Raw genomic sequence first — 14297 nt, 5'->3', positions numbered from 1 at the left:
TTCCAAGACGAAGGCACCGCAATCGCGTTTCAAATAAAGGCGGCATAACGTAGTGCGTACCTGCCCATTTCCAGTGGCGAGATCGTCACTTCCTTTATTAGTTGCGGCACGAGCAGGTAACGGGGCGTGACACCGCGCACCTGTTACGCAACCATTTTAATACAATTAATCCCACACACTAATTAAATTCGAAGATACACAGAAAACTGTTGTTGTTGTTGTTGTGACGGAAGCGGAAGCTCATACGGTCGGCTTTGACTGTCTTTTTTCCCCCTATCATAAAACTCGGAACAGCTGACAGTGTTGATAGTGAGACGGTTTTTTCATTCAGCCCAACAAATCAAGAGATCTTTTGATTGATCCAAAAATCAGAGATATCTTTTCTGGATGTTATGTAGTTCCGTTTTGACGCATGGGGGGCCTCAAGAGACGGGGGGAGGGGGGGGGGTGCAAGGGGCTGACAAAAATGAGATATTTTTGAGGATTTGCCGCGTAGGGACTCATGCGCCCTAGTGGTGCAGTGGTAAGATGCTCGTCTTCCACCAATAGGGACTCCGTCATGGTCAACAGGTTTGAATCCTGGGGAAGAACATCGAAAACAAATTCATCATCTACTGAGCGTGGGGTGACCACCGGTAGATGACGCTTTCATTTCCCACTTGACTCTCCAATACTTAACTGTACATACATCTTGTACACATTCCTCTACGGAATTTCTAACGAATTTTTACATGCCGGAGTGTACGTGTTGCGAACCTAACGTGAAGTTTGTTTCTTATTAATGCTTGTTATGTGTAGTGCTGCGATCCGCCATCAATTTTTCTAACTGTGAGTGAAGTGTAATGACTGAATAATTGTATGCACCCAACTCCTCTGATTGGAAATTGCCGTGTGACGATATGACTGGATTTGACATGCCGTAAAGTAGGCAGGGACTCATCTCCCCTTTGAAAAATACTGCCAGTCCACAGAGAGGAACAGGCCTACAACGGTAGAAACAACCAGTAGTTTCTTAGCCGTTAGGGCTAAGAAAAAGCCTGGAGAAAAAAAAAATGTTTATTTAAATAGACATTTTTCTCCAAGAAGACCGGAGTTCGATTCCCGGTGGAGACCAGATGACTTTTTTTTCCGAGTTCACTTTGGCATAACATCCAGAGATAAGGTCCATATATAGTCCTCCGACCATGTCACGTCACGTCGGATGATTTTATTCAACTTTGTTTTTGGTAAAACGATTGCACATCGAGAAAAGTTCATCAGTGACTGAGCTTTCACGATTGGCATGTCCTTCTAGGATAAAATAGAATCGTTTGACGTGACATGACGTGCCGTAGCCAAATCTCATCTCGTGGTTGGAGGACTATATATTTCCTTGAGTAGACAGTGGTGTTTATTTCAACCACTCGAAGTTAACGTGAATTTTTGTCTACTATAATCGTGGATATAGATAATTTCATGACTTGATAACGAAATATTAAGTAATTGTGATAACTATGAATATATGAATATAATATGCTACTTTTTTCAGGATAACGTTATATTTTCCTCCCTCAGTGAAGGCTTTGAAGCTTAGAGGAGGTTAATAGAAGACATTGATTTTTGACAATGTTTCGGTGATTTCAGCAATAGATCGGCAGTTTTACCCTAATTGCCATCTTTTTTTGTGTGAAAATTAGTCCAATATCCCGTGACTTTCTCTCTCTATCTTCCCGTATTTATCCCAACTGATTTCCTGTATTTTACTTCTCAAATATGGTCAACCTGATTTTATTACACTGAAATTTACCATAGCATTCTGTTCTATCATTTGAAAAAGTCTCTCTGCAGAGAGCAAGCAGGCATTCAACACGATACTTACATAATACGGAAATTAAGGCATCCGTCATTTTCAGTTCAAAATGTGGAAGCCAGATTACAGCATCAGTAGAACATGAAAGACTCACAACTATAACAGCAAGAATACGTTAGGGGCTACACCAGAGTCGCCGACATGAAGAACACATTTAGGAGGTTGAGAGTTGTCGGGTGTAAAGTTTCCCCCCTCCTGCATAAGCGCTTGAATCGCTTATGGGAGTGGGGGTTCGTTTCTACACACACGTGACTGCCAATGAAGACTTGGAATGCTACTTGAGTGTTGTTCCGATGTGTATAGGCATGCTACCGACAGCCTAAGACCCCAGGTTTCACACTCAGAACACATGTTTCGGTATGTACCAATCGTAAGAAATTTCTCAGAGGAATGGTGACGAGGTAAATGTACGTTTAACTAGTAGGTAGCACTCGAAGTTTGAAAAAAACATTCAAAGGATGTTTGTTTATAGTGGAAGTCTGGTCGGGGGCCCCCCGCTAAAGATCCCAGCATAGGGGCCCTGCTCCAGAATGTGGGAGGCCATGGCTGGGCTAGTATCTTTGGCGTGCCCTCAGCCCAAATTTTTCACGGGCCTCGCTCTATAGTGAATTTATATTGTGAAAAAATAAAAAAAGTGATAAAAATAGTCCCGGGTCCCCGGATTAGAGCCCACATAGCCGCAACCTTGGGAGGGAGAAGTCTCGTGCTCCACAGAGATATCAGCAGACTCACGACACATTATAGTAATCACAAATTACTCGCGACCATAGAGTAATAATAGTATATATCTTTAGTCTGTGCTCGCGACTCATACCGTGCATTAAAAAAATAAGGCTGGGAATCTATCAAAATTTTAACTGGTTAATCAAAAAATTTTAATCGATTAATCGAACACTGTTTGTGACCATATAATATTAATGGATGCTATAAAAATATATTTCATTCATTTCACTCACCTATTCGGTAGATGTAAACAAACATAGGAATAGGTTAAGAAATTAAGGCGGTCCGTTTCAAGCAATTTAATATGCTGAACATTAATTGCTAAAACCTGTCATTTCTTCACTTGGATCTTGTCGTTTTTTTAAAAAAAAATCGGTTAGTTTCGGTTATTATTCACTGATTTCAAAACTACTTTCGTCGATTATACTGTGTGTGTTGCTTGTTTTAACAGAAACTGCTCTCGAATGGTATTTGTGCGATGAGCTGATGCTTCCAAGAACACGAAAAATTACTGTTTATAGTGTAAACAATAAATTTTGACCGTCTTCTAAAAATCCCACTAAACTCAATTTGAAACTGGAATCATCAGTTTTCGTTGAATCTAATTTGATCAAAATATTGATTCAAATATTTTTAAATATGGTCACTTATACAAAACTTTCGGTATAGAACATGATTTATAAAAGACATCTAATCGGTTTTTTCAAAAAAATCAAGTTAATTCACAACTTTTAATAAAAATTTTAATCGAACTGATCGAGTCGATTAACTTAACTAAAATTTTAAACTGCGATTAACAATTGATCGGACCAGCAATATAAAAAAATTGAATCAAAGCGGCAAAGATGCCAAAAACTCAGATAACATGGACATAACTAGATCCGAAGTCTATTGTCTTTGTGTAGTGGCCAGTGTCTGACGTCTGGGAAATGCGTAAAGTAGCCGGCTATTTCACGAAGACGATAGACTTTGGACTTGGTCAGTAACATATGGACGTTTTTTTACGGCCTTACCTGAATAAATCCTGTCCGTGGTTATCTTAGTCGAACAAGGAATGTGTAAAGGGAGGTAGTACTACGAAAATATGTCACAAAAACCGGCGATTGAACTTTAACATCATTCTTTCTTCGTTATCACGAACGATAACCAAATGTGATAAAAAAAAAAAGGAAGACAGAAGCTTTTTCCTATGCTATGATTAGCGATTGCGACAATCATAATAATAAAAAATGGGAAAGAAAAATCATGAAAAATTTCTATAATGAAAAAGAAAAAGGTGTTTTTTTTTTGTTTGACCTTGCCTACGAGAAGAAGAGGAACCAGCAAAAGGTGAAGGAAAAGGTATCATGTCGCGATTGCGAAAATAACATTTTTGTTTTTGCTTTGCAATCAATGCTCGGCGCTAAGAGGCAAGGCCGATTATTCACGGAAAAAAAACGAAACATTATACGTACTAAGTGAAATTCACGAGAAACACCTCGCGTGCAAACTTTGAGGTCCTTGCGGAAGACCGTTTAAAAAATATTTACATTATTTTAAGTCATACTATCGGGGTTAACGAGAAAGCCCCGTCACAATATTTGGTTTAGAGGTCTCTGGTTCTACCTATTCCATACGAAATAATATATAAGCATGAGTATGCACTGCCATAAAATTTCTTCTCATCAGTCGTCACCAGACGTAGATATAACGACGGATGTGTCGGGCGCGCTCTCTGGGTCCCGACTTCTGAAGGCCCCGAAAAACACCAAGTTTACACTTTCTTCTAATTCAAGGGGGAGGGGGGGGGGGGGTGGGACAATATTTTCTTCTACGCCCGGGGCCTCAATTGACTTTAACCCACCTCTAGTCTCGTCATACTTTACGTCTATAAAAATGATGCGATGAATGGGTTTGTGTAAAGAAATTCATAAATTGTCGTTCAATGAAGAGAGGAAATTCAGTCAAATTGCGAATTCCCGAACACTTAATAATTTCACTTATTATTTCATCGTGTGCTTGAGTTTAGATCAATTTCATTTACATATTATGTGGCATTATTAATTTGATACACATGAGCCAAAACTCGATTAGTCGAGTAGGCAACAGTCGACGAAAAACTTAGCGTTAGTTAGGCTCATCGCCCTATCTTATTACCATAGGTGTAAACTTGTATCTGGCCCATGGGCCCGAGCCATGGCCCCCACATCCTGTATTAGGGGCCCAAGGCTGGGTCCCCCATCAGATTTTCCACTGACCCATTTACAAATTGAAATATTGATTGGGTTTGAGCTACTGCCCCTATATTTTCGAGTCCCTCCCCAATATTTAAAATGGCTTTACGCTATATGTCTACAACATATAGGCATCCATAACATATAGTTCTGGGGATACATGAAAACTTCGACTTGAACAGATACTCGACTCATCGAAATTCGACGCATCGCGAATGGATTAAAGAAGATCAGCCTAATTAGGAGGAGGAAAAAAAACAAGATTAAAAACAAACAAATCCATAAATGTGCGTTAAAGCAGGTCAAGGTAAGAATTAAATACTTAGCATACACCGTTATTTGCTACCTTGTATGTGAAAAATGGCAAAGGATGAGACATTTTTTGTTTTGTCTAGTGACGTAATTAGATACATTGGGCCTTAAGTTTGCAGAGAAAAATCCCAACTCTATTTTTAAACGTGAAAACATATTTTATGAGCTATTTTCTTTTGTTCTGAGTGTATCCCATTGGCACTGTACATTTATTTGACTACTATGATAGACGCTTAATATCTTGCGCTGGAATATAGAATAGACGCGTATTATCTTCTGCTGTATCTATGTATGTGCTGGGAAAATAAAAATCGTGGACATTCACAATATGTTATAAGCAGCCAAACACTTAGAAAAGAAGTGTTTTTAGTGGAAAAAAAAATATTTATGCGAATCTTTTATATAGGAACATGTACACGTACCGTAGTTTAATGCGTAAAAGGAACCCCTTTTACCCCAAAAATGGGGAGGGGGGGGGGGTTCCTTCAAGGACGTAGTGGGGGAGGGGGATTTGGGGGTCTGGTCCCCCCGAAATGTGAGAAAATGACCGAAAAAAAGGGAAAAAGATGGCAAAATCTATTGTTCTATCACTTTGGTCCCCCCCCCCCCGAAATGAAAGTGACGCGTTCCAAAATTAACGAGTTCCTTATACGTGCATAGTGAATTACATATTGATATTAACAAATTACTCAATTCTTATAAAAACTCAAATCTACATAACACCCCACAAGCCACGCGAGAACTAGTGACTGTCATGTGTAAGATGAGGAATTTAATGGTTTCTATGATGAATAAAAAATACCATTTTTTTAATATCCTAAGGGCGGCATTACACTGTAAAAGTTTGGTAAAAGTGCTTTCATAAAACTTGAAAAATACAACCAATGAACTGATCGTTTGTATTCGAGCAAATGCAACATAAAAACAGAGAAATAACTATCAAGAATATTGAAGGAGTATTTTATCTCTCTCTCTCACTCCTCACAAAATTTGGGGACGTAAAATTGAATTTTGGTGCATGAATCGCGCATCTAGATGCGTATTGGCGAACATTGGGTGAACCTGAACGTTTGTACCAGGCATAAGACACGAGTTGCGCAGAGGCTGAGTTATGCAGCACCCCATTCTAACTCCTGTTGCGATAGATTGTCTTTTATTTAACTAGTATTGGGTGCTGGAGAACTGGGGAAATCGCAGAATACCCAGACTCTGTCGCAAGCAGCAACGTAAGCAGTTCGGCCTCGGTGGGGTACTCGGGCATCCCCAGCAAACCCAAAATTTATTGAGATGTCAAAGATTGCATATAATGCATCCTAATAAAAATTATACAAATCAAAAAATAAAGTGAAAAATCAAAGTTAACAAACTAAAAAGAAAGTTAGGCAGAAAGTTTAAACTTGGAAGAATTTGGTACTGAAGGATGTAAAAAAGCCACTGAAGCGATTCGGTTTTGCAGGAAAGGACATTTTATTTGAGAGAGATCACGAGAAAAAAAATTCTCATCACGCAACGCATTTCGAGTTTCATTTGAATGCCGAAAATGGCTGTTTCAATCAATATTATAAAGCTGGCATTGTTCACGTCATCTAGACCAGTGTTTCTCAACCGCTGGGCCGCGGCCCGCTACCGGGCCCTGACAAGAGTCAAACCGGGCCGTGAGTGATTCACCATTTCATATACATCCCTGTTCGTTTTCCATTAGTCGTGTTTATGACCGGGCTTTCCACTCAGAAAAAATAATCCTACCGGGCCGCGGTCTTCCAAAGGTTGAGAACCACTGATCTAGACCAGTATATCGCAATCTGTATTAGCCCGTGGCTTTCTTTTGACTGTATCTTCTTCTCCGGCCCTCTCATAGACTAAAGGTATAATTATTAGTAAGAATAGAAAGGTATAATTATTAGTAAGAATAATAATTATATAAAGATATAATTATTATTCTTACTCTGTGGGCCCTCTCCACCCTCTTCCTGGATTAACACCCTTTCTACTTATTGAATTGAATGAATTCAGTAAAATCTGAATTTATAGTGAATTTTTTTTATAAATAAGATAGATCCTCTGAGACCCTGGGCCAGACACGTTTCTGAAGGGAGGGGATTGATAATTCCTCCCATGAGCCAAATCTGTATGAGGAAAAATAGGTCTGTAAAATACAGGACGATCCGACGAACCTACACAATAAATTGCATCTACATGGGTCTTCGTCTGCCCTGGATTAAAGTTCAGTGAGCTTCCTTCTTGTGGGCTTGTGGGCATGGACGTCTAAACATCATCGGGCCAAGTGATGCGCTGGGGTCCCATATTTAGCTGGAAGTAACAGCTTATATATTTACACACATGTAGCCTCGGGCCATGGACATGAGGCTCAGGCAATGCCAGCATGGCCCTGGTTCCATGGACAGCTCTGCTGGATTCTGTAAGTAGTCATATTTTTTCCCACCATGTTTAACTGGAAAGCTTTATTTCTTCACAAGTCTCTGTGGCCATTTCACCACCTGCCATGACCCCACTTTTCATATGATTTTCATCCGTGGTCCTCTTTGAATATCCCAGGACCGCAAGGTGGCCCCAGGTTGACAACCACTGATCTAGGCATACTGTAGATTTGGTAAAATTTAGAGAACAAACACAAATCGACGCCGAATAAAGAATAGTAATTCCGTATTCTGTTTTATTATATCAGCTGCTTAATAATTTTGAGAATTTCTCAGAACTCGTCTGCGAAGTACGTGGTCTAAAACAATGATCTACAAAAATTGCGACAAGCAGTTGCATTACCTTTTATATTATTCAAGAAAGTAGGAGGTAGTGCTATTTCACGCTCGCCACAGAGGGCAACATGCCTACAACAATAAAATTATTCAATGATTACCCTTCAGTCATAGTGAGAAAAGTTAATGGCATATAGCGGTCATTCAAGTATTACGTCAGCATCGGGGGGGGGGGGGGGTTCGGATTTGCTGACTTTTGATGACAAGGGGGGAGGGGGGGGTTTGAAGGTTGCTTACGTCATCAACCACCCCCTTTTGAAGATATGAAATATTCTAAGCTACTGACGAAATTTTGCTGACGGGGGGGGGGGCTAAAAATCTGCTTACGTAATACTTTAATGGCCCCGTAGCAGCACTACACATAACAAGCATTACACAGAAACAAACTTCACGTCAGGTTCACAACACATTTCAACATGTACCAATTCGTTAGAAGTTCGGCAGAAGAATATGGACGAGGTGTATGTGTGGTTTAGTAGTGCTAGTTGACGAGGAGAGTACAGATAAATGCGTAGCAGGAACAAATATACACTTTTTGTGGCACTTTTGTGACACTCAGCCACCTCGTTGGACATTTTGCCTGTTGTGGCGTTGTATTTGTATTATTTTTTAAGAGGCTTTTTAAAAAGAGTGCCTAGGTCAACCACTGGACATATCGAAGTGAACAAAACAAAAGGTGCTGAATTTTTCCCCAATAATAAAAAAATTGAATGATTTGGTTTCAAAAGCGATTTTCCCTGATAGCATTGAACGTAAAAGCCTTCGTCACTTTGAGTACGAAAGTGATTTACAGATTTAGTTACATCGCCGTCTTATGTGAAGAGTGTCACTTACCTTTCGAATCTTTATTGAGGAAAACACAAAGCCTCAGACACACACACACACACACAAGGATGAAGTACAATATAAAAATATTATTATCCTCCTGTTGCAAGAGTCGGTCGGCTTGGCCCCCTTCAAGTTCAACCTGCAACCGCAAGAGAATTAAAACTTTCCTCTATAGTCTTTAAGAAAATGATTTTTCCTTCTTTGGAAACCTGATTCGCCGTATCATATACACACACACACACCACAAATATATTATTTTAATTAATTATATTATAATCTTCGTTTTTTTTAATTTGTTTTCTCGTCATTATATAAGGAAATGATCGGACTGCGGGCAGTTATGAAAGAAAGTTGTTGTATATGAGAGGGGGTTCTTTTTTTCATGGAGGAAAACGCCGCCAGAGATGACCGCGTCTACTCGAGCTGAAGACAGAATCCATGCTTCGTGTGACCAACAGTAATATTGTGAGAGGGGGGAGGGGAAAAGAAGAAAAATCGAGAAGAAAAACAAAGAAAGTTGATCAGCCTGTTTCATTTTTTCCCCCTCCCTTCCGACCGCAATAAGAAGTTATTCGAACGTACGCACGAATATGCTGTCACGTGGTAGGTGCAGCATTACGTATGTCACCACGCTGTTGCGATGCAAAATTATTCAGGACTTAAATAAATTTGTCTATAGTTTTCAAAATTCTCCGAATTGATTAATCGATCTTTTGTAATCGATTTTCGAATCTCAAGATAGAATGTTATTGTTCAAAACTTTACAGTTGGAGTCATGATAGCGACTAGAGAATTTAAGATACCGAATTCAAAAAATTTTCATTTGAGCCTGCTTCTGAGATAGCGGGTTCTCATCCGGGGCCCATATGGGCAGATGCTTATTTACGTGGGGGGGGGGGGGGGGGCTTAGCGAGATAGCCCAGTGTAGCAAATTCGGAGGGGGCGGCAAATTTTGAGAAATGAGCGTTTAAGGAAATTAGAATGGCAGTAGGGCGGCAAAGTTTGTTTTACTTACGTGCGATAAAACCATAAATTTCTTCTGCTAGAGAGCGAGGAACTAGGTCAGTGAGTGACCACACGAGTTACCTAGAGCATTTGTAAGCATGTAAGTGACCTAGGGAGCAAAAGACCAAGTCAGCGAACGCCTGAAAGAGTGACCTAGAGAGTTTGTGATTAAAACAATGTGCAAGCATGTGAGCGACCAAAAGAGTGACCTAGAGAGCAGGTTTGTGGCATTTTACGATGTACCAGACTGGCACTTCTTCAAACCGAACTACTGTCATTAACGTACCTGATGCCGTTATGACAGGGATTCTCCTGAGCCAAGATTATAGTGTTATTTTGCAGGAAAAAAAGTAAGACCCCCCCTCAGAAGGAAAAAAATCTGAAAACCCCCCTCGAGAAAATTCTGCGTACGCCTATATGACTGGTATTATATTTAATAAAGATAGCTCAGTTAATAAAACTGCATGTATCGCAAATCTGGTTCCTTGTAATTTTGTTTATGTACAGGGGCATCAGGTCGCGCGTGAATCTGAAGTCAATCAATCCACATATAGAGATAGTCCGCCTGGTCGAAAGCTGGCCCATCTTATCTCGGAACTAACAACGTGTTTACCCATTCCGGATAACCTCAGAGCGGATGGTCGAAACGAACAACGCAACCGGCTCTTGTTTAATAAAGATAATAAAAGAAAAACATTATTTTTATCCCAAAATAACTTGTCTCGAAGTCTGCCGGTGGGTGAATAAATTCGTCGAGCCCGGCCACACGGGGTGCCGCGAAAGTAGGGGTGCAAAATCAGGGTGAAGTCGGGTTTTCTGAGCTGCGTGTAAACCTGCTCTTAAGAGAACCCAGCTCAACGTAAAAAAAAATAACAATAAATAATTAAATTAAAAACATTGCAGAAAAATTTGGAAAAAATGTGTGAAATTAAAATTTATATTGGATGGAATAATTTGCAGAAGAAACTGTAGTTTCTGATGCATTGCATCTAGCTTGGAATGCACGCAGATGAACCACGAATACGTGTCAATTTATGAAGAAGTGCCGGAATACAAAGACACCGAATTATTAAACTGATTTAGTCGACCATGAACAATTAAGATTCTCAATTATTATAGTCACTGCTCATTTCCATAACCGTGTTCACGGGCAATGGGGATTTGCTGTGGCTACTGTGGACAGATGAGCAGGGGCGTTCAAAGTACTCCCTCATCGAGTATCGAGACAGAATTTAACAAAGTTTTTCATAGAGGTATCAATTGAAAGGGTGCGAAAAGGCACTTGTTCACACCATTTGCTTTGTCAAAGAAATTAGAATAAAATGAGTTGGAATGAACAATTTCTCGATATCTAAAAAAGAAACATTTGAAATAGGGAAATGCTACTCAAGGCCGCCCTTACCAGACGTGGGGCCAGGTGCGAAAATAATAGCAAGACTAGAAGTGTCTTAATATCTTCAACCCCTCCCCCCTTATCCCCGATTTTATATATTCTGGAAGGGGGGAATCCGACATTCAAAAATTCATACATTGTTACAAAATATACAGGAATGCTGAAAAATATCCATATAAAAAAAATATAGAAGCAATCGAACGTTAATTAACAAAAAATAAATAAATAAAATTTCGAGCAGAAGACAATTTTAAGTTGATGGAAGAAATAATTCCTAAACGAATAGAAATTAGGACCCAATGAAAGAGATTTTCTGAGAACTAACGAAAATTCAGAATCGATGAATTTAAGAAATTAAATTATGAATTATTGATGAATCATGATTGAAAATAAGATAATTGACAAAGACTATTCCAGCACTCGTGAAAATTCAGAATCGATGAATTGAAAACAAGAGAAGTAATGGACACACAGAACAGAGAGATAATTCCAGAAGCCATAAAAATTCAGAATAAATGAAAGAAATAATTCACAAAATTGATGAAAATTCAGAATTTATGAAAGAAATAATTCTAAAACTTTCTAGATGAAGATGCAGAATTCCAGAAGTATTTTTCTCTGGATGAAAATGCAGATTTCCAAAATTTTTGAAAATTTAGAATTAATGAATAAAAATTACCGTAGGTGCGGGGCCCGGTGCGACCGCACCTGTCGCACACCCCTAAGCGCGGCTCTGACACTACTGCGTAGCTACGAGTAACGTACTAAGTACCAAACGGGAAGGTTGAATGATAAAGGAGCGTTAATGATATAAAAAATGTGATGGGACCCAAGAACGATGATGCGGGCGGGATACGTAAAATCGTATACAACGATAATAGTCAAATTTTTCTTACTTCATGGATGACGTCATTTATCAGTTGAACATTCACCGGCAATGCCAGGATATACTTATAACAACGTTTTATTATCGATTTGGTTCATAGAAATAACCAAAACCAATTTATATATATCAGATGAATTTTCTTTTCAGAACAAAATACTACTTAACCAAAACCGAAAAAAATACAGTAATCCTGCCTGGATGAAACTCCTGATCTGTGTTTCTCATGAAAGACATTTAAGATGCATCGACGCACCTGCAATTCAAGAAAATCGAATACCCATCGAACTTTTAATGCGGTTCAAAGTGAAATATGAAAACAGAGCGGCGAAAACCAGTTTCACATTTAGACAGGTTATTTGCACGTGGGAAAATCTTATAAACCATGACGTGAAGCAGACAGGGGTGTAATCCATTCATCAATGTCAAAAACGGAAAGAAAGGGATGTAGTGACGAAGACAGACGGTCAGTTAAAAAGCCAAAATTAGATGTGTCAGGTCAGTCCCAGAGAGAGAGAGGGAGAGAGACATTCGAATGTAGGAACGGCTAACGTTGGGCGGACAATGGTTATGCCCTCGACAGCAAAATTAAGGGCTTAAAAATAGGACGATCCATCAAAAGCGTTCCATACATCAATGATACGGATATTTATCCCGTAAAAGGAAAAATTCCACCTAAAGAAAACACTAATGCCCTAAAAAAATTTATTCACGGTAGACAATAACTCATGAAGTCGAAAGGTTACAAAGAAAACTTTCTTCTTCCCATATTAAATATGTTCCTCTTGCATAAGCCTATTGTGGTTATACGATTATTCAAAATAAAAGAAAATGAGGATACGTTTCTATTTTTCAAGGGAAAAAACTGTCATTGAATAAAAGAATTTTTTTTTTACTGTATTAAAAGAGAGAAATCCTACATTATTATCGTTAGTTATTGGAAAGATGGTGTGTGTGTGTATATTTTTGCTGCAAAATCTGCAAGAATGATATTGAATATATGTGTGATGAAATAAATGGGTCATGCTACGATAATTTTAGCGATGAACGTCACTGATATTTGCGTACTTGTCTCGGATGGCAAGAGGATCTGTTGTTCTATCACTTTTGATTTCCATTGGAGAAAACTACATTTGTTGTCCGATGTTCGCTTCGGCATAATAGCCAGAGTCTCTTCCCTGTGAAGTCTGATTTCATCGAACAAGGGAGGCAAAAACTTTCCTCTCTTGACCGTTCACAACCCTAATCTGTGCCATTGCGACACCTACCATTAGAGAATAGAATATTCTAACTCTTAACTTATTTTTGACTGATATTTGCGCAACACTCTTCTTAAAAAATTTTTTTTTTAAATACTTTTCATTCAAAATTTTTTATGCAATGAACATTTTAAGAAACTAAGAGGTCTAATGAGTGTGTCATATTATTTTTTACAATGAAATTTGATTTTTTATGATTTTTCAAAAATGAAATTTTTAGAAATTTTATTCAGATTTTCTGAATTTTTTTTTCCTCGACCGTGAACAGAAATAATTTTTTTAAAAATAGAAAAATATAACTTTCCCCAACTTTTTTGTACCACATTTTACATAAGGTTTTCCAAAATTATAATTATTAATTCTTTTGATTAAACAAATATAATTAGTTCACATTATTTAAAAAGTTAATTAATTGGAAATTTACATTATTTAAAGAAATGCTAAATTGATATGTAATTTTTTAAAACTTCGAAAATGTGTTACTTAAGCAGCCAGTCATCAATCATATACATTATAAAAAAAATTGTGCGATTCGGTCACAAATTGTAACAGCAGTCAAAAATGGGGTTAAGAGGCAATTCTGTGGTGTTTGGTCAGAACATATCATCTCCAAAAAATGTCTTTTTGATCTAAAAGTAAGCATTGCTAATTATAACTAATTAGAAGTGGGATAAATGCACAAATACGTGCGTGCGGCTAAACCACATGCTGATGTATAATATTTTCATTTGTATTTGTGTGTATGCTTTATTTTGGATTTTAAATGACAATGAAAATGCTTATATCTCAAAAATGTGATTCTGGAGCTATCATGTTCTGACCAAACACCACAGAATTTACGCCCGAAGGTTTGGTTTCGTAAAGATAATAGGGTGCGTAGCAACGCCATCCCCGCCCACCCCAAGAAATGTGAACAAACGAATCATGGTTGTCTACTCTCCTGTCACTTTGGTTTGTTTCCCCTAACAGGGCAGCAACTACGGTAGAGCAGGCGGGTCTGGTCAATACTGTCTGCTCTAGAAGGTATTGCCATGGCCCCCCCAAGGGTGGGGCTGACA

At 38.6% G+C, this 14297-nt stretch overlaps 1 protein-coding gene across 4 annotated transcripts in view; it reads right to left on the bottom strand.

The window, feature by feature from the left end:
* LOC149076770 (fatty-acid amide hydrolase 2-A-like) overlaps window positions 1-12120 on the bottom strand; it is a 37442-nt gene extending 25322 nt beyond the window's left edge. Inside the window, exon 1 of one of the 4 annotated variants that reach the window (XM_089244431.1) lies at window positions 11994-12120. In XM_089244431.1, coding sequence (XP_089100557.1) covers window positions 11994-12010 — 17 coding nt within the window. In that variant the 5' untranslated portion in view covers window positions 12011-12120. Of the gene's footprint in view, window positions 1-60; window positions 243-3585; window positions 3688-8705; window positions 8818-11993 lie in introns of those variants that run through there. The other 3 variants (XM_089244433.1, XM_089244434.1, XM_089244432.1) reach the window with 3 other exon arrangements.
* Window positions 12121-14297: the final 2177 nt, after the last annotated feature.

Source organism: Pholcus phalangioides, unplaced genomic scaffold (genome assembly GCF_987345545.1).
Source record: "Pholcus phalangioides strain wild (caught in Gottingen) unplaced genomic scaffold, Ppha-v1.0 ptg000015l_1, whole genome shotgun sequence".
Lineage (NCBI taxonomy): Eukaryota > Metazoa > Arthropoda > Arachnida > Araneae > Pholcidae > Pholcus > Pholcus phalangioides.
This window is presented reverse-complemented; position numbering and strand designations above follow the sequence as displayed.